Below are 25083 nucleotides of genomic sequence, written 5' to 3'. Positions count from 1 at the left end.
CTGGGACTTCAGGTGTGAGCCACTGTGCGCAGCCCCAAGAATGCAGTTCTCACGAGCTCGGGGTGACGCGGGTGCCACTCATCTGCAGATCTCACTCCGAGTAGCAACACCTCTCTAAATTATTTGCCTTTTAATGGGTGTGGTAACTCTTGTCAGACAGAATTGCCACACCTGCAAAATGCCCTTATGCCATTTCCCACCATGTGGCTGTAGCGCGTTCACTAGGTGGCCAGTGCTTGAAGCAACTTCAGAAATATTTCTGATATATTCAAGAAGGAATCTGGTCACTTCTCAGACTACAGGCTAGGGCTCAGGGCACTCAAATGCCTACAGATGGCTGGGCGTGGTGGTTCACGCCAGCCATCTCAGCACTTTGGGAAGCCAAGGTGGAAGGATCTCTTGTGCCTAGGAGTTTAAGATCAGTCCTGGTAACACAGCAAGACCACAACTCTACAAAAAATAAAAAATAAAAAAATTAGTCTATGGCCATATCACCCAGCACGCGCCCGATCCCATCTGATCTTGGAAGCTAAGCAGGGTCAGGTCTGGTTAGTACTTGGATGGGAGACTGACTGGGAATACCAGGTGCTGTAGGCTTTTTAAAAATAAATATTTAAAAAATTGTAAAAAAATAAAAATAAAAATAAAAACATAAGCTGGGCTGTGGTGGCGGGTACCTGTAGCCCAGGTTACTTAGAGGGCTGAGGCAGGAGGGTCGCTTGAGCCCAGGGGCTCAAGGCTGCAGTGAGCCACGGTCAAGCCACTGCACTCTAGCCTGGGTGACAAAGTTAGACCCTGTCAAAAGAACAATAACAAAAATTTCAAATGCCTACAGATGCCACTGTGTTCTTGCTTAGAGGGACATGTTACTTAGTGACCTAGCTGGTTCCAACTTTGAGACCTCTGCAATGACCATGGTCCCTGCCCAGGACGTCCCACCCCAAAGGTAAGCCCACACTAGGGTCCTTGGTGTTAGGATCTCAGCTCAAATGTCCCTTCTCCAAAGGCTCTGACCAGCTAATGACTCTCCACCATCACTCTGCTTGTTTCTCTGCCATCTGAAAGAAACTGGCTCACTGTCTGTTTCCTTCTTCTAGAACAACAGCTTCATAATTACAGGGCCCTTCCCCGGCTTGTTTTGCCATTTTTTATCCCAAGAGCCTACAACAGAGTAATGTCTGGCACAAAGAAGATGTTCAATAAATCTTTGCTGACTGAAGGATTGTTTGATTTTTATTTTTCCCTAAGCGAAGTCAGGAATAGAATCCCATGGGAAATCTTTCCATTTTTTAATGTTAGCAGTACATTCAAACAGAACAAACATCCCCAGACCAACTGTCTGGGGCAAACAAAACATATCTGGGAATGGGTGGTTGTTGTGAATTCACAGATCAGCCCGTTATTCCATTCAGCCACATTAAGTCTTGGCATTGAAGCAGGAATCCACAAAAATCTGATAAACTGGAAAAGGAAGGAGATTTGGAGTCTGAAGAAATCATGTTTTATAACTCCCCCTTCCCTAGGATGTCCCATGAATGTGGGAAACACTCAATTCTACTGAGCGAAAGTTCCTTTCTGATAAAGACCGTAGCCCCCCGCCTCCAGGGTTGCATTGAGAATAATGGTGTAAAATGCTGGTTTATAGGAATACCTGTTTTCCTAACAGATAAGCTCAGCTAAGAATGAATAGATAAAAACACTTCTTTTCTTTTTTTCTAAAGGATCTAAGTTGTGATCCTATTTTTCTTCCCCTTCCATTTAGGAAAACTTCAAACTGCATACTAGAAATGGCTGGGCTGCCAGACACAACTACATGTACACGCGCACTGCAGAGGCAAGACAGGTGCTTCTGTGGAAGCGTCTAGTAAAGCACATTCTGCACCTGCCTGGTGTATTCAGGGTGTGTGTTTGTGCATGTGCGTGCATACAAGTAATTTTAAAAGGGTGATTGAAAGGAAGGGGCAAGAAGAACCATGAGATTAAAAATGTGATACATGGCTGGCTGTGTGCCTGGTGCTTTAGGTAAATGATCACCCTTAGGTCTCAGGCAAGCCTGAAGGGGAGATTTTACAGATCTCATACTTGAACTCAGAAGCATTAGGTCCAGAGACATTAGAAATTTGCTCAAGGACAGGCTCTCTCCTGACATTTACAGAACTTGAGATGTTTCAGACCTGATGAATGCACAAAACTACATTCAAAAGGAAGAAAAAAAAACATACAAAGTGTTGCTCTTCTTTTAAAAAATCATATGTGTTAAGTGAGTGCTAATATAAGAGATTATAGCTCACACAAAAGTATAAAACCAAACTTACAAAAGAAACAAAGCTACGGTTTCCAAATAAATGTTGAATTAAAAACATCAACTTAATGGTGTACCTGATGACGTATTGTTACCCGTTGAGGGTACCTGTCTAGGTTTCTGGTGTTTTGAACAAAGAATTGGACAAAACGCACAAGCAAGGCAGCCAAAGCAGAGATTTAATTTAAAGGCGAGTACACTCCACCGAGTGGGAGCCGGCTGCTGCAAGAGGTTCAGGAGCGTTGGTCACAGAATTTTCTGAGGCTTAAATACCCTCCAGCAGTTTCCTACGGGTTCATTCTAGCAGCCCATAACCAGTCTAATTGGTTGTGGGAGGGGACCCATCAGAAGTCCTTTCATTTTCTGACAGCCAGGCAGCAACTGCCATGTAGAAAAAGGAGGGATTAAAAAGTAGCCTCTGGGCCATAAAAAGTAGCTCACACCTGTCATCCCAGCACTTTGGGAGGCCGAGGTGAGCAGATCATGAAGTCAGGAGTACAAGACCAGCCTGGCCAACATGGTGAAACCCTGTCTCTACTAAAAATACAAAAATTAGCCAGGCATCGTGGTGGGTGCCCATAATCCCAGCTACTTGGGAGGCTGAGGCAAGAGAATCACTTGAACCTAGGAGGCGGAGGTTGCAGTGAGCAGATGCTGTATCACTGCACTCCAGTCTGGGTGACAGATCAAGACTTAAAAAAAAAAAAAAAGGAGCCTCTGGGCCAGGCATGGTAGCTCACACCTATAATCTCAGCATTTTGGGAGGCCCAGGTGGGCCAGTCCCCTGAGGTTGGAAGTTCCAGAAGAGCCTGGCCAACATGGTGAAACCAGTCTCTACTAAAAAAATCAGCTGGTGTGGTGGATGCCTGTAATTCCAGCTACTTAGGAGGCTGAGGCAGGAGAATTGCTTGAACCTGGGAGGTGGAGATTGCAGTGAACTGAGATCACACCACTGCCTTCCAGCCTGGGCAAGACAGCGAGGTGAGACTCCGTCTCAAAAATAAATAAATAAATAAATAAACACCAAGAAAAGCCTCTGATATCCGGTCAGCTGAGTCAGCCTTAGGTTCTCTACCTCCAGACCTGATTCTCCTGCCTCAGTACTACTGAACTGAACTTGAACTTGCAACATACACATGACATCCACGGTTAGGTGGGGCTTCTTCCCAGCTCGGCATGCGTATGATTCTTCCGCCACGTTTTTCAAACTGAACCGTAAACTGTTCAACATACTTTAATTCCACTTGTCCTTATTATGCTGGTGTTATATCATGTGTATATTACATCTACCATGATTCCTTCTCATTTGTCCTATTCTATCCAACAGTGTATTCAGGCAGATTCAGGCAATAACATCTGATCATTTAAAATTTTCATGTTAAGTTTTAAAAGATCATGATCAAACCCCAAACTCCAAATTTGAAAATCCTTGCAGATAATTCCCAGGCCTCAAAGAAGTGGTCTGGATCTATAGGCTTCAGTGGAAACACTGAATCTTACTGGTAAACCTCGGATACCTGGGAGTTTCATCTCTCCCCTGTACCCATCCTCAGGGTCCTCACCTGCAAGGGTGGATAGCATAGGTTGCTGAAAAGACCTATGGTGTTAAGCCAGGAGAAAGGAGAGAGCAGAGCCGGGTAGCACATTAGGCCCACACACTAGACAAACACCCCAGAGACTTATGTTCCTGCTGTTCACCTATTCTGAACTTTAAAGTTATTTGGAAGTTCAATCCCAAACAATGATATTTCCAAATATGGAAGAGCTGGTCAGGGATGGGCCCCGGCCAATCACAGTGGATGGCAGGGCCATTCCAGCTAAATAGCAGCCTTGGGTGAGACTGGGATGTTAAATTTAAAAACATTAAGGCTTTCCTGTACCTGTCCTCTTAGACCATGCTTCCAAAAAAATCACAAACTGTACATGGGCTAAATAATAGCAGCAATGATGCTGATGAGAGCAGCGAACACATATAGAGCCTTTCCTAAGGGCCAGGCTCTGCTGTGGGTACTCTCTATATGAGGGAGGGGCTGGGGCTATTATGATCCCCATTTTATATATGAGAAAACTGAAGCCTAGTGAGGTGAAATGACTTGCTCAAGACCACACAACCAGTAACCAGAGGAGGAGCCGGCATCCAAGACCAAGCCGCCTCGGTGGCTGGGCTGCAGCCTGCCTCTATTCTCTTCATAAACGCTATCAGCTGGGTCTCATCTGGTGCAATATACACATCTATCAAAAATATTTCTACATTTTAATTGCCCACTCAAGTGGAGGCAACTGAAAACAGGTGATAGTTAAAAGTACTGAATTCTGAAATACAGTGGCTTTACTTTCCCAGTTCGTTTTCACCCAGGTTAATACAAGAATGAGTGTATTTGATGCTGTCCTTAAAATCCAGGCCAGGCTGGGTGCAGTGGTTCACTGCCTGTAATCCCAGCACTTTGGGAGGCCAAGGCAGGAGGATAACTTTAGGCCAGGAGTTTGAGACCACCCTGGCCAGCATGGTGAAACCCCATCTCCACTAAAAATACAAAACTCAGCTGGGTGTGGTAGCACATGCCTGTAGTCCCAGCTACTTGGGAGGCTGAGGCAGGAGAAACACTTGAACCTGGGAGGCAGAGTCAGACTCTAACTCAAAAAAAAAAAAAAAAAAATCCAGCCAAATAGCAAACTAAGCGGACCTTGAGGCTTCTGGGTGATGGGGAAAGCTTGCAGGAAGACACAAATTTGCCACAGATGATCCATGAAGTGAACACTCCGTAAGTGGTGACTAAGAATGAGGGGTAAATAAAACCTCTACACTCCAAGACCACAAAAGCTACACCAAGCATGGGAAATTCTAGTTCCGCAGAAAAAGATATGTTAAGGGACCTAAGTCCCAAAGAATAGGGTTTTTAAACAAAAGCACCCCCTGAACCCCACTATACAAGAGCTAGTATGATGCTATTATTTTCTGAAAGTTCTCATTTTTAGGGGAGACAAACACAAAGGCTTAATGATTCCTAGGAATGGATTGATAACACAAGATTGTTTTTTGCGTTGCTAGGCAACACTGAAAAATAAATGTCGATGTTCTGAGATCACAGCTTAGTTCTTCTCCCAGGGGCAGGACCAGGGTTCCCCAGTTCTCCTCCGCTCCACCCAGAGAACAGGAGTGGTACAGAGCTACTGCCATGCTGAGAGTCCACAGCGGCCACAGATACCAACTGGCATTTCCAAGGACAAATCACAGTTGACTGCCTGGCTGCCAAGATCTTCAGCGAAACAGTTTTCACTTACCTGTCATCACACTCAGACGAGTCCCATGTTCTCAGTGTTCTTTGCTACCTGTAATCACTTCAATCGCTTTTTTTGGAGGTAAACTGCCTCTTTTCCCCCAGTTGTCTCATTAAAGCCCCATTTACCCCTAAGAGTGATTTTAACATTTGGAAAAGTACAGACATGTTTCCTGGGAGTTATTTATTTCTAAGCAATAGCTTTGACTCTGAATATTTCCACTGTAAAAAGGCCAATTTCCAATCACAGCTTTCTCACGGATATACTGATATTGCCTTAGCTATGTTGAATTCCTCCTTTGTTTAATGCTCTGAACTACTGCATCTATTGTTTTTCAAAAAATTCCAGATGACGCCTGGGGTTCTAAAATCACATCACACATCTAGGCACATGCTTGTTGGAGAAATGAACTCCTGTTTTTCATTCTAACTTTCACCCACACAATGTAGGACCGTTTATCTCTATAATTCAATTAACCACCTCAGTATTCCCATCTGGGTTATTTCACCTAGACATGCGGCTTGTGATATATATAGAGAAAGATAAGCTAATATTATAATAAATATTTCATTGAAGACTATTTTTTCTTTTGAGACAGAGTTTCGCTCTTGTTGCCCAGGCTGGAGTGCAATGGCGCGATGTTGGCTCACTGTGACCTCTGCTTCCCGGATTGAAGTGATTTTCCTGCCTCAGACTCCCGAGTAGCTGGGATTACAGGCATGTGCCACCATGCCCCGCTAATTTTTGTATTTTTAGTAGAGATTGGGTTTCCCCATGTTAGTCAGGCTGGTCTCGAACTCCCGACCTCAGGTGATCCACCCGCTTTGGCCTCCCAAAGTGCTGGAATTACAGGTGTGAGCCACTGTGCCTGGCTGAAGACTATTTTTTAAAGAGCAGATTTAGATTTGCAGCAAAACTGAAAGGAAGGTGCAGATAACCCAGACACAGCTCGACTCCCTCTTGATCAATATCCCCTATGGGACTGGTACCTTCGCTACAACTAATGAGCCTGAATTCACACGGCATTATCACCCAGCCCATAATTTACATGTTAAATAGTATTTTCATTTTAAGTTGTGAACATAATCTTGTGCTTTAAGAACTCCCACTCTTTGCCGCCCTTCCCCCACCCCAATAAAAAACCCAATGAAATGGAAAAACAATCTTGGATTTGTATTTGAAATCAAGCTCCACCTTCAAGGGCAAGTTGTCTGTGACTTAGGTAAAAGCACTAATTAAATGAACTCGGCATGGCTGTAATGTTCACCATCTGAAGTGGAGACAAATCTACACACCAATTATGAGTGGGTGTTCCTGAGAGCCTGATACATATGCAGCGTACATGGTAAGAGGCTGGTTCAGTAACCACCATTTCTATAGCAACCCACACATACTTGCATGCTGTGTTTTGGGAAAGCAGTTAAAACTGGATTCTACAATGTAGCTTCACTCTTGGAATATGCTTTTATTCCTATCATCTTAATAGAATGAGAGTATCCAAATCATATAACCCAAATTGCCATTAAACAGCAGAAACTTATCAAATATAGGATCCATAAATCTTGATTTTTTTTTTTTTTTTTTTTTTGCCACTTGATGTCCATCGCTTTAAATTCAAACCACTGACCTGATTTGCTTGTGACCATTCCCCAGGGCAACAAGTCAGATGTCAGTCTGACAACCTGTACATTAGACAGCCATCTGCTGCCCCAGTTACAGGATAAAGAAAGGGTAAATGTCTGTAAAATAGAGCTGACATAATCAACTCTTACTGTCTAGAAAGGCTCAGCTAAGAGGCATTCACCATGACTAACAAAACTTCCTTTGCCAGACATGGGAAGGAACACAGCTTCTTTTAAAGGTCAAACTGGCCACTGCACAGTAAATATTCACTTTATTGATTTATTTTTATTTTTAATTTATTTTTTTTTTTTTTGAGAAAGAGTCTCACTCTAATGCCCAGGCTGGAGTGCAATGGTGTGATGCTGGCTCTCTGCAACCTTACCTCCCAGGTTCAAGGGATTCTCCTGCTTCAGCCTCCCGAGAAGCTGGGATTACAGGCATCTACCTACCATGCCTGGCTCCAGCTAATTTTTGTATTTTTAGTAGAGATGGGGTTTCACTACGTTGGCCAGGCTGGTCTCAAACTCCTGACCTCAAGCGATCTGCCCACCTTGGCCTCCCAAAGTGCTGGGATTACAGGTGTGAGCCACGGCACCCAGCTACATATTCACTTTAATCCCTTCCCCTCACATACATCCTGACACCCAGGACACAGACAGGGCACAATTGGATCATAACATATTCCGCTAATTCTTTTTTTTTTTTTTTTTTAATTGAGACGGAGTTTCACTCTTGTTATCCAGGCTGGAGTGCAATGGCGCAATCTTGGCTCACTGCAACCTCCGCCTCCTGGGTTCAAGCAATTCTTCTGCCTCAGCCTCCTGAGTAGCTGGGACTACAGGCTAATTCTTTAAGGAAAAGAGATACGCTAAATAATTACTGCTTTGCTCTACAAGTCAAAGCATTTTAACAAAATAGCTTTAGCAAAACCTGTAAATGTGACAAAATTCCCAATTCCAGTATGGGTTGAATAACCTTTATCCAAGATGCATTTTGGATTTTGGAATATTTCATTATACTTACCCATTGAACATACTTAATCTGAAAATCCAAAATCTAAAATGCTCCAGTGAGCATTTCCTTTGAGTATTTCCTTTGAGTATCAACATGGCCCTCAAAAAGTTTTGGATTTTGGAGCATTTCAAACCTTGGATTTGGGATGTTTAACTTACATATGTTAGTCATGCTTCTTAAAAAAAATCATTTCAGGCTGGGCTTGGTAGCTCATGCCTGTAATTCCAGCACTTTGGGAGGCCAAGGCAGGCACATCACTTGAGGTCAGGAGTTTGAGACCTGCCACACAGTGAAAACCTGTCTCTACTAAAAATACAAAAATTAGCCTGGTGTGGTGGCATGCACCTGTAGATCCAGCTACTTGGAAGGCTGAGGCAGAAGAATCACTTGAACCCAGGAGGTGGAGGTTGCAGTGAGCTGAGATCGTGCCACTGCACTCCAGCCTGGGTGACACAGTGAGACGCCATCACACACACACACACACACACATCATTTTTATTGAGGGTCCATATAGCAATTAGCCAACTCAGGCTGTTGTAACATACTAAACAAATTCAATGTTATTTGTTTTCTAAGATGGTGTTAATTTAGTAGACCATCTTCTAATGAATATACAGGTTGAAATATGAAGATGTCAATTTATAGAATGGGAAATTCTTTGCCTGTTCCAAAAGAAAAAATTATGACAACTGTGATACATGGCAGCATCAGAAACTGATCCCATTCTCACGGGTTTTGAAAGGGAGCATTTCCAGGTCTCTCTCCTAAGAGGAAACTTTCAATTACCTGACAGTCAAAGATTAAAGTGTGTGAATTAGAGTTAAAACATGGATATACTGAGTTAGTGTTAAAACGTGATTTTGAGGCAGGGTGGTGGCTCACAGTCATTGTAATCGCAGTGACCTGGGAGGCTGAGTTGGGAGGATCACTTGAGGGCAGGAATCTGAGACCAGTCTGGGCAACATAGCAAGACCCCGTCTTTACAAAAAATGTTTTTTTACAAATTAGCTGGGCATGGTGGTGCACGCCTTTTGTGCCAGCTACTCAGGAAGCTGAGGTAGGAGGCTTGCCTGCGCCCAGGAGTTCTAGCCACTATTGTACCATTGCACTCCATCCTGAGCAACAGAGCAGGATCCCTTCTTTAAGCAAACAAACAAAAACTACCACATGACTGTATCATTTGAACAGAAGTCCCAATCGAACCATAAAATAATTTCATCTTTCTTTACAGAGTTTGAGGTCTGGCGCTACAATGAAGGTGCTGTCACTCTCAGCATCAATTGTCAACCCTGGCAAAATACAGGGGGGCTATCAGCTAACAGGCAATATGGAAGTTGTGGCTGTCTGGGCACCCCCGTTTGCTCCTGTCCTGTGTGGAATACACTTGCACTGTAATATTGGAATGGAAAGAACTTTCTTTTGGAAGCCATTTAGACCAGAGGTCTCACAATTTTTTTTTTTTTTTCTGTAAGAGGCCAGATAGTAAATATTTTTGGTTTGCAGGGATATAAGTCTCTGTTGCAATGATTCAACTCTGTGTTGTGGTACAAAACACTCACAGACAATATGCCACCAGATGGGCCTGGCGAGGTTCCAGTGAAACTTTGTTTAGGGGTGCTTACATATGAATTTCATATAGTTTTCATGTGCCATGAGATATTCTTCTCCTTTTGATTCTTTATTTCCCCGTATTTATTGACATATAGTTTCAAAATAAAAATTTTATATACTTAAGATGTCTGACCTGATGTTTTGATATATACGTTAAGCTAATGACTATATCCCTCACTTTACAGTTACCATTATCTTTTCATCTTCTTTCTCTTGGTGGTGAGAACGCTTGGAATCTACCCTCTCGGTAAATTTTAAGTATACAATACAGTCGTATTAACAAAAGTCACCAGGCTTTGGATTATATCTCTGGAACTTAATTACCCTTTGATCAACACTCCCCCATTTGACTTCTTCCTTTAATCATTCAAAAATATAAAAATGAGGCCGGGCGCAGTGGCTCATGCCTGTAATCCCAGCACTTTGGGAGGCCAAGATGGGTGGATCACGAGGTCAGAAGATCGAGACCATCCTGGCCAACATGGTGAAACCCCATCTGCTAAAAAAAAAAAAAAAAAGTAAAAATGATTTTTAGCTTTCAGGCCACAGTTGGCCAATCCCAATTTAGATGATAAATTATTAATAGATTCACAAGTTGCTATCTGTGCTATTTCCGGCTGTTAAACAACTTGGAAGAGGCAATTATTTTGATTTACCTCAAAAATAGATAATTTGAAGTATTAAATAATTTGGTGATTACTGTAATCATAAATAGCAACTAATTATTAAATTGTTTTGTGTGCTTAATATGTGTTGCTGCATTCCCCATTTTTTTCCTGATCTAATACTGTCTTTAGAATTTTTTAACTAAAATATTTTAATTTCTACTTAGATAATATTATTAATTAAATGTAATAGCAACAAAAGCCTTATGAAATATGTGGACTTCTATTGAGTTTAATAAGTTAAAAAACATATGGTTTCTTTGAAATGTCCATCTTATCTTAAAGCTTTCAGAAAACATATCTTAATTCATTTGGTTATTTTTGAATGACTATCCACAAACGTTGGCTTTTTTTCTGCATACATGCAATCTGTTACAGCCAGGAATTTGGCAGCTACATTTTTCGCAGTAAATGCAAAGTTAAAAAGACCATTTAGGCTGGGCATGGTGCTCATGCCTATAATCCCAGCCTTTTGGGAGGCAGAGATGGATCACTGGAGGCCAGGAATTTGAGACCAGCCTGGGTAACACGGTGAGACCTTTTCTCTACAGAAAATAAAAAATAAAAAAATTAGCCAGGTGTGGTGGTATGTGCCTGTAGTCCCAGCTACTTGGGGGGCTGAGGTGGGGGGATTGCTTGAGCCTGGGAGGTTGAGGCTGGAGTGGTGTGTGACTGCACCCCTGCACCCCCAGCCGGGCAACAGTTAAAAACCCATCTAAAAAAAAAAAAAAAAAGACAACTGAAGTGGAAATAGATCAGCTACACAATGAAGATTCCCAATAAAATAAATAATAAATAAATTAACAAATAATTTAATAATAAATTATTAAAAAATAAATAAACATATAATAAAATAAATAATAAATTTAAAAAAGGACCCATTCTCATGAGTATTTTTTCTAGAGAGTAATCAGAGAATGGGCTAACTTATACTTCAGAGGCTTCCTAACAATGTACACGCCTCTGTCTTCACCAGTTTCTGAACTGTATTTGTTTCCTATTGCTGTTGTAAAAAATTACCACAAGTATAGGGCCTTAAAACAGCTCAGGTTTACTTTCTTACACTCCTGGAGGTCAGAGGTCTAAAACCAGTTTCTCTGGTCTCAAGTCCAGGAGTCCGCAGGGCCAGTTCCTTCCGGAGGCTCAGAAGGGAGAATTCCTTCCTTGCTGTTTTTGGCTTCCTGTGGCTGCCTGTATTCCTAAGCTTGGGTCCCCTTCCCGCATTTCCAAAGTGCGTGGCTCCAGCCTGCGCTCCCGTCATCACCCTTCCGTCTCCTCCTCTGATTCGGGCTCCTCTTGCATCCTGCTCTTAAGAGCCCTTGTGACAGTTGTGGGCCCATCCGGGAAGTCCATGAGAATCCCCCCATCTCCAAATTCTTCATCACTTCCTCCAAGTCCCTTGACCATATAAGGTAATATCCACAGGGCCCAGGGATTAGGATGCAGAGCTATTTCCATCTGCCATGTACATCAAAAACTTCTTTAAGTAAGGTTGTTTGTGAACTGTATATAAAGTCCACAAAGGAAAGCAAGGATGCTGCTTTTATACAACTGTGCCATGTCGTTGTAGTGCACACGACCCACACAGGAGTCCCTAGGGTCGGCTTCCTTGCAGTAGGAGCCCCAGCCCTATTCCTCCATATTCAAATACACTCATTAAAAAAGAGAAGGCAAAAACGAGAAGGAGAATACAAACAGCAGAAATGGAGGCTCCAAGATGGAAAAAAATCCAATAGAACTGCCCTCCCTCTAAACAAGAGCTTAAAGCATCGTCCTATAAAGTGCACGTATACATAGATATATAAAGGTAAATTCTATGTATACAGTAAACCTAAGTACAGATGTTATATCAGAGTATCTTAAATTGCCTTTTAAAGATAACGAAATTGGCTGGGCATGGTAGCTCACACTTGTCATCACAGGACTTTGGGAAGCTGAGGTGAGCGGATCACTTGAGGCCAGGAGTTCGAGACCAGCCTAGGCAACATAGTGAAATCCCATCTCTACTAAAAAAATTACAAAAATTAGCCCAGAGTGGTGGTGGGTGCCTGTAATCCCAGCTACTCGGGAGGCCAAGGCATGAGAATCGCTTGAACCCGGAGGTGGTGGTTGCAGTGAGCTGAGACCTTGCCACTGCACTCCAGCCTGGGTGATAGAGTGAGACTCCAACTCAAAAAAACCCCCAAAATTAGCTGGGCATGGTGGCCACACTTGTGGTTCCAGCTATTCAGGGGGCTGAGGTGGAAGGACTGCTTCAGCTCGGGAGGTCGAGGCTGTAGTGAGCTATGATCACACCACTTCACTCAAGCCTGGGTGACAGAGGGAGGCCCTGTCTCTTAAAAACAAAAGAAAACAAAAAACCCTAAAATAATTCTCAGGTGATTCAATCATTCAAAAGACATTTTAGTGGGTACCTAACACTATGCCAGAAGCCGTTCTTGATCACAAGCATTCAAAGGTAAGTAAGACTCGGCGGGGGCACAGGGAGTAACCAGTGCCCGAGTAGACTCAGGGAGGGCGCAGGGAGTAACCTGTACCTGCACAGACTCAGGGAGGGCAAATGGAGTAACTGGCACCCGTGCAGACTTGACAAGGTTGCAGGCAGTAACCGGTACCCGCACAGACTCAGGGAGGGCACTGGGAGTAACTGGTACCTGCGTACAATGCCCTTTAAGCTGCTGGGACCACTGCAAGGTACACAATGTGCTCAGGATGAGGCCGGAGAGGGGCTGGAAAGGATCAACTGTGCTTGTCAAAGTGACCAGCTGTGAGGGGATCTCAGCAAGTCCAGAAGGGGGAAATATCTGGCCTGGTGGGAATGGGTTGGGTCTGGGACAGTGGCCAGGAAGAGGTGGGAGGCTAGTGGGGCATCTCTGAAGACATCTGTGAGTCCTGCTATGGCATCTGGGCTTCCTCACAAGGAGTTGCCCTTGGACATTCTCACAAACGAAAGTCATTTGTGGTTCTTTTTTTTTTTTTTTGGAGACGGGGTCTTTCTCTGTTGCCAAGGCTGGAGAGTAGCAGTATAATCTCAGCTTGCTGCAGCATCGACCTCCCAGACTTAAGCAATCCTCCTGCCTTAGCCTCCCAAGTAGGACCGTGGCTAATTCATTTTTTTTTTTTTTTTTTTTTTTTGGAGAGACAGGATGTCTGCATATTGCTCAGGCTGGTTTTGAACTCCTGGGCTCAAGTGATCCACCCACCACAGTCCCCCAAGTGCTGGGATTACAGGCATGAGCCACTGTGGTGGCACAATCAGCTGACTCTGAATGAGGCAGGTCACTCTCCACGGTGAGGGAGTGCCTCATCCCATAAGTTGAAGGCCTTAAGGAAAACACCGAGGTACCCCGCAGGAAGAGGAAGCTCTGCCAGCCGACCGTCTTTGGACTCAAATTGCACGATCAACTCTTCTCCGAATCTCTAGCCTGCTGGCCTACCTTGCAACTGGGGACTTGCCAGCCTTCCCAATTGTGTGAGTCAATCCCTTAAAATCAATCTCTCTCTCTAAATATAGATATCTCCTGTGGGCTCTGTTTCTTTACAGAACCCTGAAACACTCATTATAACAACAGTGGGTACTATTATTATTGCCACATCACAGTGGAAGAAATTAGCACAGAAACATTAAGTACCTTGGCCAGGGCCACACAGCCAGTGGGTGGCAGAGCTGGAACTTGGCCCCACTGTACCCCTAGACTCCCTCTTTCAGCCACACTCTCTGCTGCTTCTCAGTGCACCGATCTGGGTGTGCCTGGGTCCCCCTGGGAGGGCAAATGGGGACAGGCAGAATATACAAGGGGGTGTATATTCATACCTCTTACAAATGCAAATACAGGTACGTAATTTGCCCAAGGTGGGACTCACAGTTTTATAAGTAGCAGAACCCAGGTTTTCAGAAAACAAAACACAAGCTCTTTCCATTCTCTTGCCCACTTTCTCTGTGTTTTTTTTAATCCATTTTCTTCCTCCTTTTAGAATTCCTGCATTCTTCAGAGACTGTCAGTCACACACCCCTCAGGCTGCTCCCTCCTGGAGGCCCAGTGTACCTCAGGTCCCCACCATGACCTTGATGCCCCCAAATGATCAGGCTTGCAGAGAACACACACCATCAATAAAGTGCCCATCTTACCTAGTGCAGGATATGTGAGCAGACAGCATCGCAATCCACTTCACAATGTCAAGTTTACTATGGCTGGTAAAATCAATGCATTCCACACAAATAATTACAGAGTCTCTATTAATTATTTGGAAAGTAAAATAAGACAAAACAAAAATACCTCCGGCCCAAAAGCCCAACAGGTATTTCTTTTCAAATATAATTCCTAGAGCTCTGTTTTAACTGATTCAAGAAATTAGGTATCTTTGAAAATACACTGATATCAAAAATCTCGCAGTTACCTTCATGCATCGTCTAACAGTTTTAAATTCTGAACTGGGTTATTTGAAAACTGATATTTTCTTTTTGTTGAGACAGAGTTTCACTCTGTCACCCAGGCTGGAGTGCAGTGGCATGATCTCGGCTCACTGCAGCCTCTGCCTTCTGGGTTCAATCGATTATCCTGCCTCAGTCTCCTGAGCAGCTGGGATTACAGGTGCCCATTGCCAGACCTGGCTCCAGCTAATTTTTGTATTTTTAGTAGAGATGGGGTTTCGCCATGTTGGCCAGACTGGTCTTCAACTCCTGGCTTCAAGTGATCCACCTGTCTTGGCCTCCCAAAGTGCTGGGATTACAGGTGGGAGCCACCGTGCCTGACCTACTATGCCATTTTTATTTACTCTTGGATCACTTGCTCAGGGGAAAGCAAACTGCTATGTAGTCGGCAGCTCTAGAGAGGGGCCCACGTGGCAAGGAGGTAAGCCCTCTGGGCAACAGCCGTCAAGGAAGTGAGGCCTGTCTTCAGCCGTGAGTCACACTCACTGGCCCCAGCTGAACCTTGCTGGAGGTGACCACAGCCTTGGCTGACAGCTTGACAGCCGCCTTGTAAGAGACTCTGAGCCCTACCACCCAGCTCAGCAGTACGTGGATTCCTGACCCCCGGAAATGGTGACATGCTGGAGCTCACTGTTGTTTTTAGCTGCTAACTGTTAGGGTGGTGTGTCACACAGCAGCCAGTCACTAATGCCTATGTGCACTGTGAGAGCCCTAGATGGACAGAATTCAAGATATAGAAGTGATTTTCTCTAGGTGGTAAGACTTACCAGGAATTTTTATTTCCTTTGTTTTGTACCATTTTGGCAAATCTTTTCCCTTTTTCAGAAAACAGGAAACACACACACACACACACACACACACACACACACACACACGACCAAGAGCAATCACATGACCTTCTGATAAATAAAAGGATAAAGATTAGGAAAGCTAGTATCAGCTCCGATAACCTTTATACATTCTTTTCAAGTAAATTAGTTTAAATGTGCAAAACAAAAACAAATCAGACAAACAAAAAATGAGTTCCCAAGAGAGAAGCTGAATGGGGCGGTGAAGGGTGCCTTCCCCACGAGGAACCACACAGTGCAGTGTGAGCAGCAGCACTCACTGACTTCAAGGAAAGGAGGCTTCCGTGAGCTTCTCAGAAAGAAAACCAAACAGTAACGAAGCCATCTGGCAGCCGATCGTCAGCACAGAACTCTCGCTTACCCAGCTTCTGGTCAAACCGCCACGCCGCCACATACGCATTGTGCCTCAGGCTGCTCTGCGTGGCCAGGGGCACAGTGACATAGATGGGACCATCCACCAGCACCGGCGTTCCATTACTGCTCAGCAAGTGGACGCTGACGGCTGTGACTGGGGTCAGGTCATGCCTGGTGCTGTTTCCTAGAAGGAAGAGGCATTTTCCATCATTTGCATGCAAAGTACCCATGTGGGGCTGTGGAAACCTTTGCAAAAAAGTAGTCGCAGCTACCATTTACTGAGTATAGCACCCCCTATATGCAGGGACTGCATTAAGCACTCTACATACATAATCCTCACCATAACCTGGGAAGGCAGGTAAAATCCTTATTTTACACATAAAGAAACCTGCTCAGAGGAAGTAGTAATGGTAGGTGGTTTAAGGGCATACACTCATTTGAGGCTGAGCTGGAATCTAGGCTCAGCTTTGCTAATTTTTTGTGTTTTTTTTTTTTTTTTTTCTTGAGATGAAGTCTCAGTCTGTCGCCCAGGCTACAGTGCAGTGGCAAGATCTCAGCTCACTGCAATCTCCACCTTCTGGGTTCAAGCGATCCTCCTGCCTCAGCCTCCCAAGTAGCTGGGATTACAGGCGTCTACCACTCTGCCCTGATAATTTTTGTATTTTTAGTAAAGATGGGGTTTTGCCGTGTTGGCCAGGCTGGTCTTGAACTCCTGATCTCAGGTGAACCTCCTGCCTCGGCAATCCCAGGACTGCTAGGATTTGCTATTTATAATTATTGTGTTTTGCTTTCAAAAAGGATCTCAAAAGAGAAGGATTTTTCTATAATGTGAGACAAAGGTGTATGTGGAAATCACTGGAAATAATTTCTACACAAAGTGAGTCCCATGCACGTGTTTAATTGCTTGGCAGATTACCTTAATAAAACCAAATGTTTTAGAGTAGAGGCCGCTTTTTTTTTTTTTTTTAAAGATAGCAAATTTCTTCAAGGATTGAAGAAATATTAACTTCTGCTAAAAAATACGCTATTGAGGACTGGACTTGAAATATTGATGCGTTCTTTTAGTTGCCATTATTATTTTGGTCTGTTTAAAAGGACTCCAGTATACCAATTATTCTCCATTAAAGGCCTTTGGTCCAAGCCAAAGCTTTAATGACTGCCTACAGATAAATTACAGAATGCTGACGAGACCGATATATTTATGCACTCAAGCAATTCATTTTCCATTTTCCTCCAGTGAAATACGGTATCACACAAAACATGTTCTGCCATAACTTTACATCTTTCTTTGAGCAGAATGACAAAAACACAGTGACAAAAAATTTAAGCTGTGTATAATCTATATGACTTTTTATTTAGCCACTTACATACTTACCTACCTACCAACCTGAGCTAATGTAAACCTCCAATCTGGTCTAAATTTAAACATTTAAAGCAAACATAGTGAATTTTAGAGTCTCAACAACAAGTTACATCTAAATTCTTTATAGAGCAATTTCCACACAGCTAACACCACTCTACCTTATGCCCCTCACATCCGTCTCTGTTTTTTAATGAAGGCAAAGGTGTGGGAATAGCGATTTCATGGCTGTCCCTCTATATCCCCATGTTCGTTATTGTGAGACATATTTTTTTTTTTTTTTTTGAGACAGAGTCTTGCTCTGTTACCCAGGCGGGAGTACAGTGGTGCAATCTCGGCTCACTGCAGCCTCTGCCTCCTGGGTTCAAGCAATTTTCCTGGCTCAGCTACTTGGGTGGCTGGGACTACAGGCAGGTGCCACCACACCAGCTAATCTTTTTTTTTTTTTTTTGTATTTTTAGTAGAGACGAGGTTTCACTATGTTGGTCAGGCTGGTCTTGAACTCCTGACCTCAGCTGATCCACCCACCTTAGCCTCCCAAAGTGCTGGGATTACAGGTGTGAGCCATCACGCCTGGCCTATTCTGCAACAATTCACACTTTGAAGGGCTAAACTATTTTCCTTCTCTCTGTTACAAAACTCTAATTTTACACAAAGTACTGAGTTCTATATAGAAAGTGGTTTTCCTTCTTGTTCCATCTGGATGTTGCCTGGCTCCCTTTAAAGTCTGCATGAAGACAAGCAGGTGTCAGGCCAATGCCGCAGGACCGGCGTTTGGGAGATGGAACACCACTGGCCCAAGTGAGGAGAGGAGCTGTGTCACCTTGGGCCGCCCGCTGGTCACTTGCCATGTGACAGGTTCTGCTCAGCTGGCATCTAAGGTTCTGTGGGGCTCTATATTCTACCAACTTTTCGGAATTGCAGGAAAAGTCTGCACCTGTTATTTTCTTCACTCCTCTCTGTCTTCCTGGAGTTATTAGCGAAAGCAATTTTCGCAAAACCCCTTGGGAATGCCATGGAACAGTTCTGTGCTTTCTCGGCAACGGGGGGAAGAGTGTGATGCTCTCTGGAGAGGGGAGGGGGCCCCCAGGAGCTAGAAAGAGAAGAGGAGAAGTGGCGGAAACCTCCAGGCAGCCATGCTTCTCTACTTACAACTCTGGACACCCCCTCTAAACCAGACACCACAGCCGTCATGGCATCCCCAGAAAACAGTCTTTCAGAGCCCTTTCCAACCTATTCTGCAGCCTCTCTTGTTTCCATCCACCTTCACTGAACTCTGGGTATGACTCTAGTCGAGATACCTCCTGTATCTTCAGGAGATAAACTTGTGTCATCTCACAAAGACACGTCTGGTCCAGGCACCCTCTCTTTAGGACGCAAGCTCTTAGATGCCTTTAGTAGAACAGGAGGCAAGTGACTGTGAGGAAAGACAAGCTGTGTGCAAACTGACCCCGGGGGCCAGCGTGGAGCTGGTGAGTCACTGAGGTGTCTGTGCTCAAGGGAGCCCAGGTTCCTAGTCCCCGAGAGTGCATGTGAATGCACTATGGGTGGATGTCTTCGATGCTAGGTCTCCGAGAAAGCCTGGTCATTTCTAGGTCAAGTCATCCATTCTTTCAGTGAAAGCGAAATTTCATGTCACCTTGCAAAGACCTCTCTTCCCTCTGAACTCACAGAATGATTTTAAAATAAAACAAACTCTAAAATCAATAGTTCTCTGTCTTTGTGTTCTGCTTCCCCCATTTTCTCAGAACGCATAATTTATTCAAGAGCTACTGGAAATGGGACACAGATAAAAATTAATGAGTCCCGAGGATGAATGCTCCAAGTGAGGGTTTTGTGGATCGTGCGCCATTGTGTCCAGGACTCTGGATGCTGGTTACGATGATTTTAAACCACTTTTTTTCTTTTTTGAGAGAGTCTTAATCTGTCACCTAGGCTGGAGTGTAGTGGCACAATCTTGGATCATTGCACCCTCCACCTCCTGGGCTCAAGTGATTCTCCTGCCTCAGCTTCCCGAGTAGCTGGGACTACAGGCACCTGCCACCACGCCCAACTAATTTTTGTATTTTTAGTAGAGGCAGGGTTTCACCATGCTGGCCAGGCTGGTCTCAAACTCCTCACCTCAAATGATCCACCCACCTTGGCCTCCCATAGTGCTGGGATTACAGACATGAGCCACCACACCTGGCCTTAAATTACTTCTTCATGCTTCCCATAATAAGACTTTCTCCCAGACTGGCACATTTCAAATAATAGTCAACATTTTTTTCCTAATAATGTTTACTTAAGATGACTACTATGTCATCTTTCTGATGACAAATTACTGACATATTTACTGACATGTTAATTGTATTCTCATCAGCATGCAAAAATTAAAGAAGAAACATTTTAGAAAACAGGGGGAAGAAAAATGAGTAACAAGTCACCGGGTTACCTTTATGTCTAACCAGAAGCTTTTTAATGTGCTACAAAATGGATCAAACGTTTCAGGTTTAAAAGCTTTTTCAGAATAATCAGTTTATGTAAAGTACTGGAAAATTAAGAGAAATTCAATCAAAGTATCCCTGGAAAACGCTGTAAGTTACTTGTGTAGCAGAATGGAACTCAGAAGGGCCTCTGATTTAAAATTTTAATGCTGCAAAAAGTGTGGGGAAAAGGAAAGCAGGGTAGATAAGAAAATAATTCAGGACTCCAGAATCCTGACACTTCTTCTACCTGGAGGACTGGGACCATTCCAGTGCCGAGAGCTCCAGAGAATGGTGCAGTTACACATGGATGGAGGTGGAGGGTACCCGTCTTGGGTCTTTCTCTGCTAAGGAATTATCCACTATTTTCTGGTGGGCAGCTGTTAGTTTCTCTGATCTTTTAGCTACGGCATGCAGTAGTGATACTGACCAGGTTGACTTAGAGACCCGCCAGGAGAGGGCGGATTCCAACGCATTTTCAAAGCCTAGCTACTCTACGCCCAGTTGAGGGCAGAGAGAGCAAGTGCAGAGAGAGAAACGAGGTGGGAAAGAGCTGGGAGGACAAGGATGGCAGAGGGTGGAGGTCCCCCATCTTAAGTGGTCCCCCGGTCTCTGAGTTGGACAAAGTGCCACCTCTTCCCCTCTTGGCTGCAGCATGGATGGGTGGGGTTGTGCATCTCTACCAGCCACACCCATCCACAGGCTACTCTCTCTACTGGGGGCTCGTGGGAGGCGGAGGGCAGCTGTGCTGAACCCCTAACTCTGATCTTACACTTAAAAAAAATTGCAATTTCAATGTTAAGAATTTCCCTGAACTGGACATATTTAGTTCACCAAAGGAGAGCTCAGTGAAGGTGCTTAAGGCAATTGGTAACAGCAGAAAAGCTCAAGGCGACCAATGCGCGAACATGTAATTCTGCGGGGCCGCAGGCTGAATTCCCTAAATGTACTGATGTAACTCAGTTTCAATGCACCTGAACTTGTACCAAGAGTCCCCTTCTGCCACTTCAGTGCCTTTCTCCCACGACGGGCTAACGCTTCCAATCATACCTAAGATCCACATGTACAGATGAAAACACAGAAACCCCAACTGAAAAGAGAAAAGACTCAAAGTACCTGTTCCATTTCCGTCTAATCCTCGCAAATAGGGAAAACTGTCCACCTCTGAGGGGGAGCTGGCGGCCGTGAGAAACGCGGTCAGGTCGCTGTAGCTGGTGTTCTCAGGCAACCTCAGAGCCCTTCTCTGGAAATGAACACGAGGCTGTGGCCGGGCACCTGCAGAGATTAACCTCCAAGTTACCTCCCCAAGGAGCAGTTTCTGTTTTTAGAAAATGCAAAACCAGGAAGTGCCTCTCTAAGGTTTTGGCACGCCTCCCCCACCCCACTCCCTCTCACAAAGCCTCCCTTCCCCCATTCATGCAGGCCGAAGAGATGTGACAACATGCTATTATGGGGAGAGAAATAATAGCCTATTGTCACATTTGTTTTGACACAGGATGTTATTTAGGTTTTTAACAAAAAGCTTTTTTCAAGTTCTATGTGCGAGCAGTCTTTTCACTGGCCGGCCCTGGCCTGTGGATCTGGGTAGCATTTGGGGAAAGTCCGTGTAAATGAAACAAGTAGATGACAATTAATCTCTTTACACAAACAATGTAAGAGATACTCTTTGATACCGCTGTAAACCCATCTTTAATCTCCCTGGAAAAATCTGGTTTAACGCCATGAGCCAAATTGAAGGAGGGCAAGGGAATTAACTGTGCAGCCTTGGAAAGAATTGCAAACAATTCCCCGGCGGCAATGAATCTTCTTTTTCTGTGGAGGCTGCCATTTGTCATCATCCAGTCTATTCTGGAGGTACGCTTCCTACTTGTGACGGATTATGTCACAGAATTTATGATGAGACTTTTGAAATGATGCAAAATGATGTTTCTTCACCAAACTCAACTCCTTTGTGTAGGAGGATGGGTTGAGCCGACAGGCCCTAGACAGTTGTGTTGTGCCATCATCTGCAGCTTAACCTTGCTCTAATTCTTTTTTTTTTTTTGAGTTGGGGTTTCCTTTTTGTCCCCCGGGCGGGGTTCAATTGTGCGATCTCGACTCACTGCAACCACCGCCTAACAAGTTCAAGCGATTTTCCTCCCTCAGCCTCCCAAGTAGCTGGGATTACAGGTGAATGCCACCACGCCCAGCTAATTTTTGTATTTTTAGTAGAGATGGGGTTTCACTGTGTTGGCCAGGCTCGTCTTGAACTCCTGACCTCAGGAGATCTGCCCGCCTCAGCCTCCCAAAGTACTGGGATTATAGGCATGAGCCTCTGCACCCGGCTCAGATGTTGTTTTGATCATAAAACGTGAACTTGTTTTACCTAATGCTGTGGTGATATTCACAAGACGTAAAGGTGCTAGGTAATTTTGTGCAAACCTGGCAAAAGCATCGTTAAGAAAAAAACCTGTAGATCCAACCCCAGGCTTGAGACAGACCACATTCCACCTGTTGACTGGCTGAGAGTTCCTTCTCTGGAGCTGGTGGGCTCTATCCCCACTCCAGGGTTCCTTTTAACTCTGGATCAAAGAACTTGTAAGGAGAAAATAAGGCTGTCTAGACCTGTTCTAGAATAAGGGAGTTTTAGAGCTCCAAGAATCTACTAGTTCAAGTCTCTCTTCTTACAGGTGAGGCCACTGAAGCCCAAAGGGATTCCACAGACTTATGTCTGGGGTAGCCTGTCTTGGCGACATACTACCTAACTGGCAGGGAGTCACAGTGCTACCATTTCCTCCTAAAAAGCACCAGCTAGGCTTCTCCTCCAGGGGTTGGTTCTCCACTCTGTGAAATCCAAGCCCAGGTTTAGGGCCCAGTGAGCAGATGCCCAAAATCTTGAGAGTCCTGTCTAAGCCTGGTCCCCTTTGCTGAAACTAAACAGATACAGACACTAGAACAGCCCCAAACCATCAGTTCTCTTTCCTCATCCCTAAAACAAACCCACAGCGATACCCCAGCCTCTGGGGATCTGAATATTTTTCTTTTTTTTTTTTTTGAGATGGAGTTTTGCTCTGTCGTCCAGGCTGGAGTACAACGGCGCGATCTCAGCTCACTGCAACCTCTGCCTCCCGGGTTCAAGTGATTCTCCTGCCTCAGCCTCCCAAGTAGCTGGTATTACAGGCATGTGCCACCACGCCCAGCTAATATATATATATGTATATATGTGTGTGTGTGTGTGTGTGTGTGTATACATATATATATGTATCATCTATATCTATATCTCATATATAGATGCATATAAGATATATCTATATATAGATATCTATATCATAGATGTATACGATATAGACATATATATATATATATCTTTTCTTTCTTTTTTTTTTAAAGAGACGGGGTTTCACCACGTTGGCCAGGCTGGTCTGGAACTCCTGACCTCAGGTGATCCACCCACCTTGGCCTCCCAAACTGCTAGGATTACAGGTATGAGCCACTCCACCTGGCCTAACATTCTTCTCTTCCTAGTGTGGTCTTACTTTCCTTCAATTTTGCAGAATACTGATGTCTTACTCCTGCCACCAACTTGGTCTGCGGAGGATTCAAACTCCTCAGGCGCTCTGTGTCCTGCTGGGGGCAGTCTTTTTCTGGCCCCTTCTCCCCCTTGCCCATGCACACGGCAGGTGGCTTGCTTTGTTCTCCCTTTCCACGCTGCCCTCCGGGATGGAAGGTCAAGATCAGCAGTCTTTCTTATCTCCTCACTCTGGATGACAGAACATTCATTGCTTCTCTCATTTTTTCAGTGATCAGGAAATAAACGTTTTTTACTGGTTTTCAGGTTAAATACTGCTGCTGATGGCATTCAGTGAACAAGGCCCTGTGTAGCAGCCTGGGTCTCACACAGTGGAAAGGTAAAGCACTCTGCTAATTGGAAGAGGAGAATGGCGAGTCTACATGTGATGAGCAGAGAGGGAGCCTGTCCTCATAACGGTCCAGGCAGAGGCAGAAGCTGAGCTGGTGACCCCAGAACAGGAAAGGAAACGTGCACCCCTCCAGGCTGCAGAAGGAGCCCCTGTGAGATGGGCTGGCAGAGACCTGCGTGAGGGCAGTGAGGTGCAGAAACCTCCTCTGACTGGACTGAGGCTTGCTGAAAGACAAGGGGAGCCTGGGAATGGGCCCAGGATGTGCAGCCTAGCCAGGACTTACGGGGACTGGCCTGGGACCCAGAGAACCAGAAACCCAGGCTGCTCTCCCCAGCTCTCGGGGCCCTGGTGTCTTACCCGGTCTTCTCCATCTCATGCCTTCTCGAGCAGATCAAGTGTTACATGCATTTGGGTGGGAAACACGTCTCTCTCCCCTCCCTGCCTCTGCTCTGTCCCTCTCCCCACTTGTACAGGAGAATTTGGACCCTGGCCAGACATCAGCATCTCTCTGCTGAGCTGGGGGCTGGGAGCATGCAGCAGGCTATGCAGGGGCAGGTCCTCAAGGAAGGGATACGGCCAGCACAGCTTCTGACACACCCTGGGACTGGCGCGACATGGGTACCATCCATGAGGGGCCAAACATCCTACTGCAGAGCACAGGCAATGCCCACGGTAACAAAAATGACAGAAACGACACCTGAGGAACTTAAGGGTGCAAGCTCTTCTAAGCCACAGCACAAATAAAATCGAAAGAGGGTATGCGTGGGGCTGGGGGAGCGGTTACATGCCCGAGCCTGCCTCTGTGTACTGAAGCTGCCAAATAGCCCCACACTTCAGAAAGGAATATGATTGGGTGGGGGCGGCTGGACAGGCAGTGGGTAAGCCTGTAGGGCTCCATCCCCATCCCCAAAATGCTCAGACCCTGCTTTCCTGAAAATGCAGGGGCCCCTGCTTCCTTTCTCTGCATTTCAACATCTTTTCTTCCCTCTTCTCTTCCGCCCCTAACCACTTCCAAGGTCAATCCAAGCCACTAATTTAACTTTTGCTTATTCATTGCAAGACTTGGCTCAACCGTCTGTTCTTGCCTTCGTCAGCATGCTCTTTCTCTATTGGCCTTTCTTCCCCAATGAACAAAAATGCCCATTTCTTCCCCATCTAGAACAATAACAAGCAAACATGACTTTAATTCTGTTATCCCCATAAGCGAATGCCTTCTGTCCTTCCACCAAGC

General features: G+C 44.8%; 1 protein-coding gene and 1 pseudogene across 1 annotated transcript in view; one reads left to right on the top strand and one right to left on the bottom strand.

Annotated features, from left to right (window-relative positions):
• The window catches only part of FAM171A1 (family with sequence similarity 171 member A1), a 147878-nt gene that overhangs the window by 17767 nt on the left and 105028 nt on the right, over positions 1-25083 (bottom strand). Inside the window, 2 exon segments of the mRNA XM_032243983.1 lie at positions 16136-16312; positions 21070-21228. Coding sequence (XP_032099874.1) covers positions 16136-16312; positions 21070-21228 — 336 coding nt within the window.
• Positions 479-597, top strand: LOC116527266 (annotated as a pseudogene).

The sequence above is a fragment of the Sapajus apella genome, unplaced genomic scaffold, assembly GCF_009761245.1.
Source record: "Sapajus apella isolate SASKATOON/1434 unplaced genomic scaffold, GSC_monkey_1.0 scaffold53, whole genome shotgun sequence".
Classification (NCBI taxonomy): Eukaryota; Metazoa; Chordata; class Mammalia; order Primates; family Cebidae; genus Sapajus; species Sapajus apella.
Note: the sequence above shows the minus strand (reverse complement) of the source record. Positions and strands in the feature narration are given on the sequence as shown.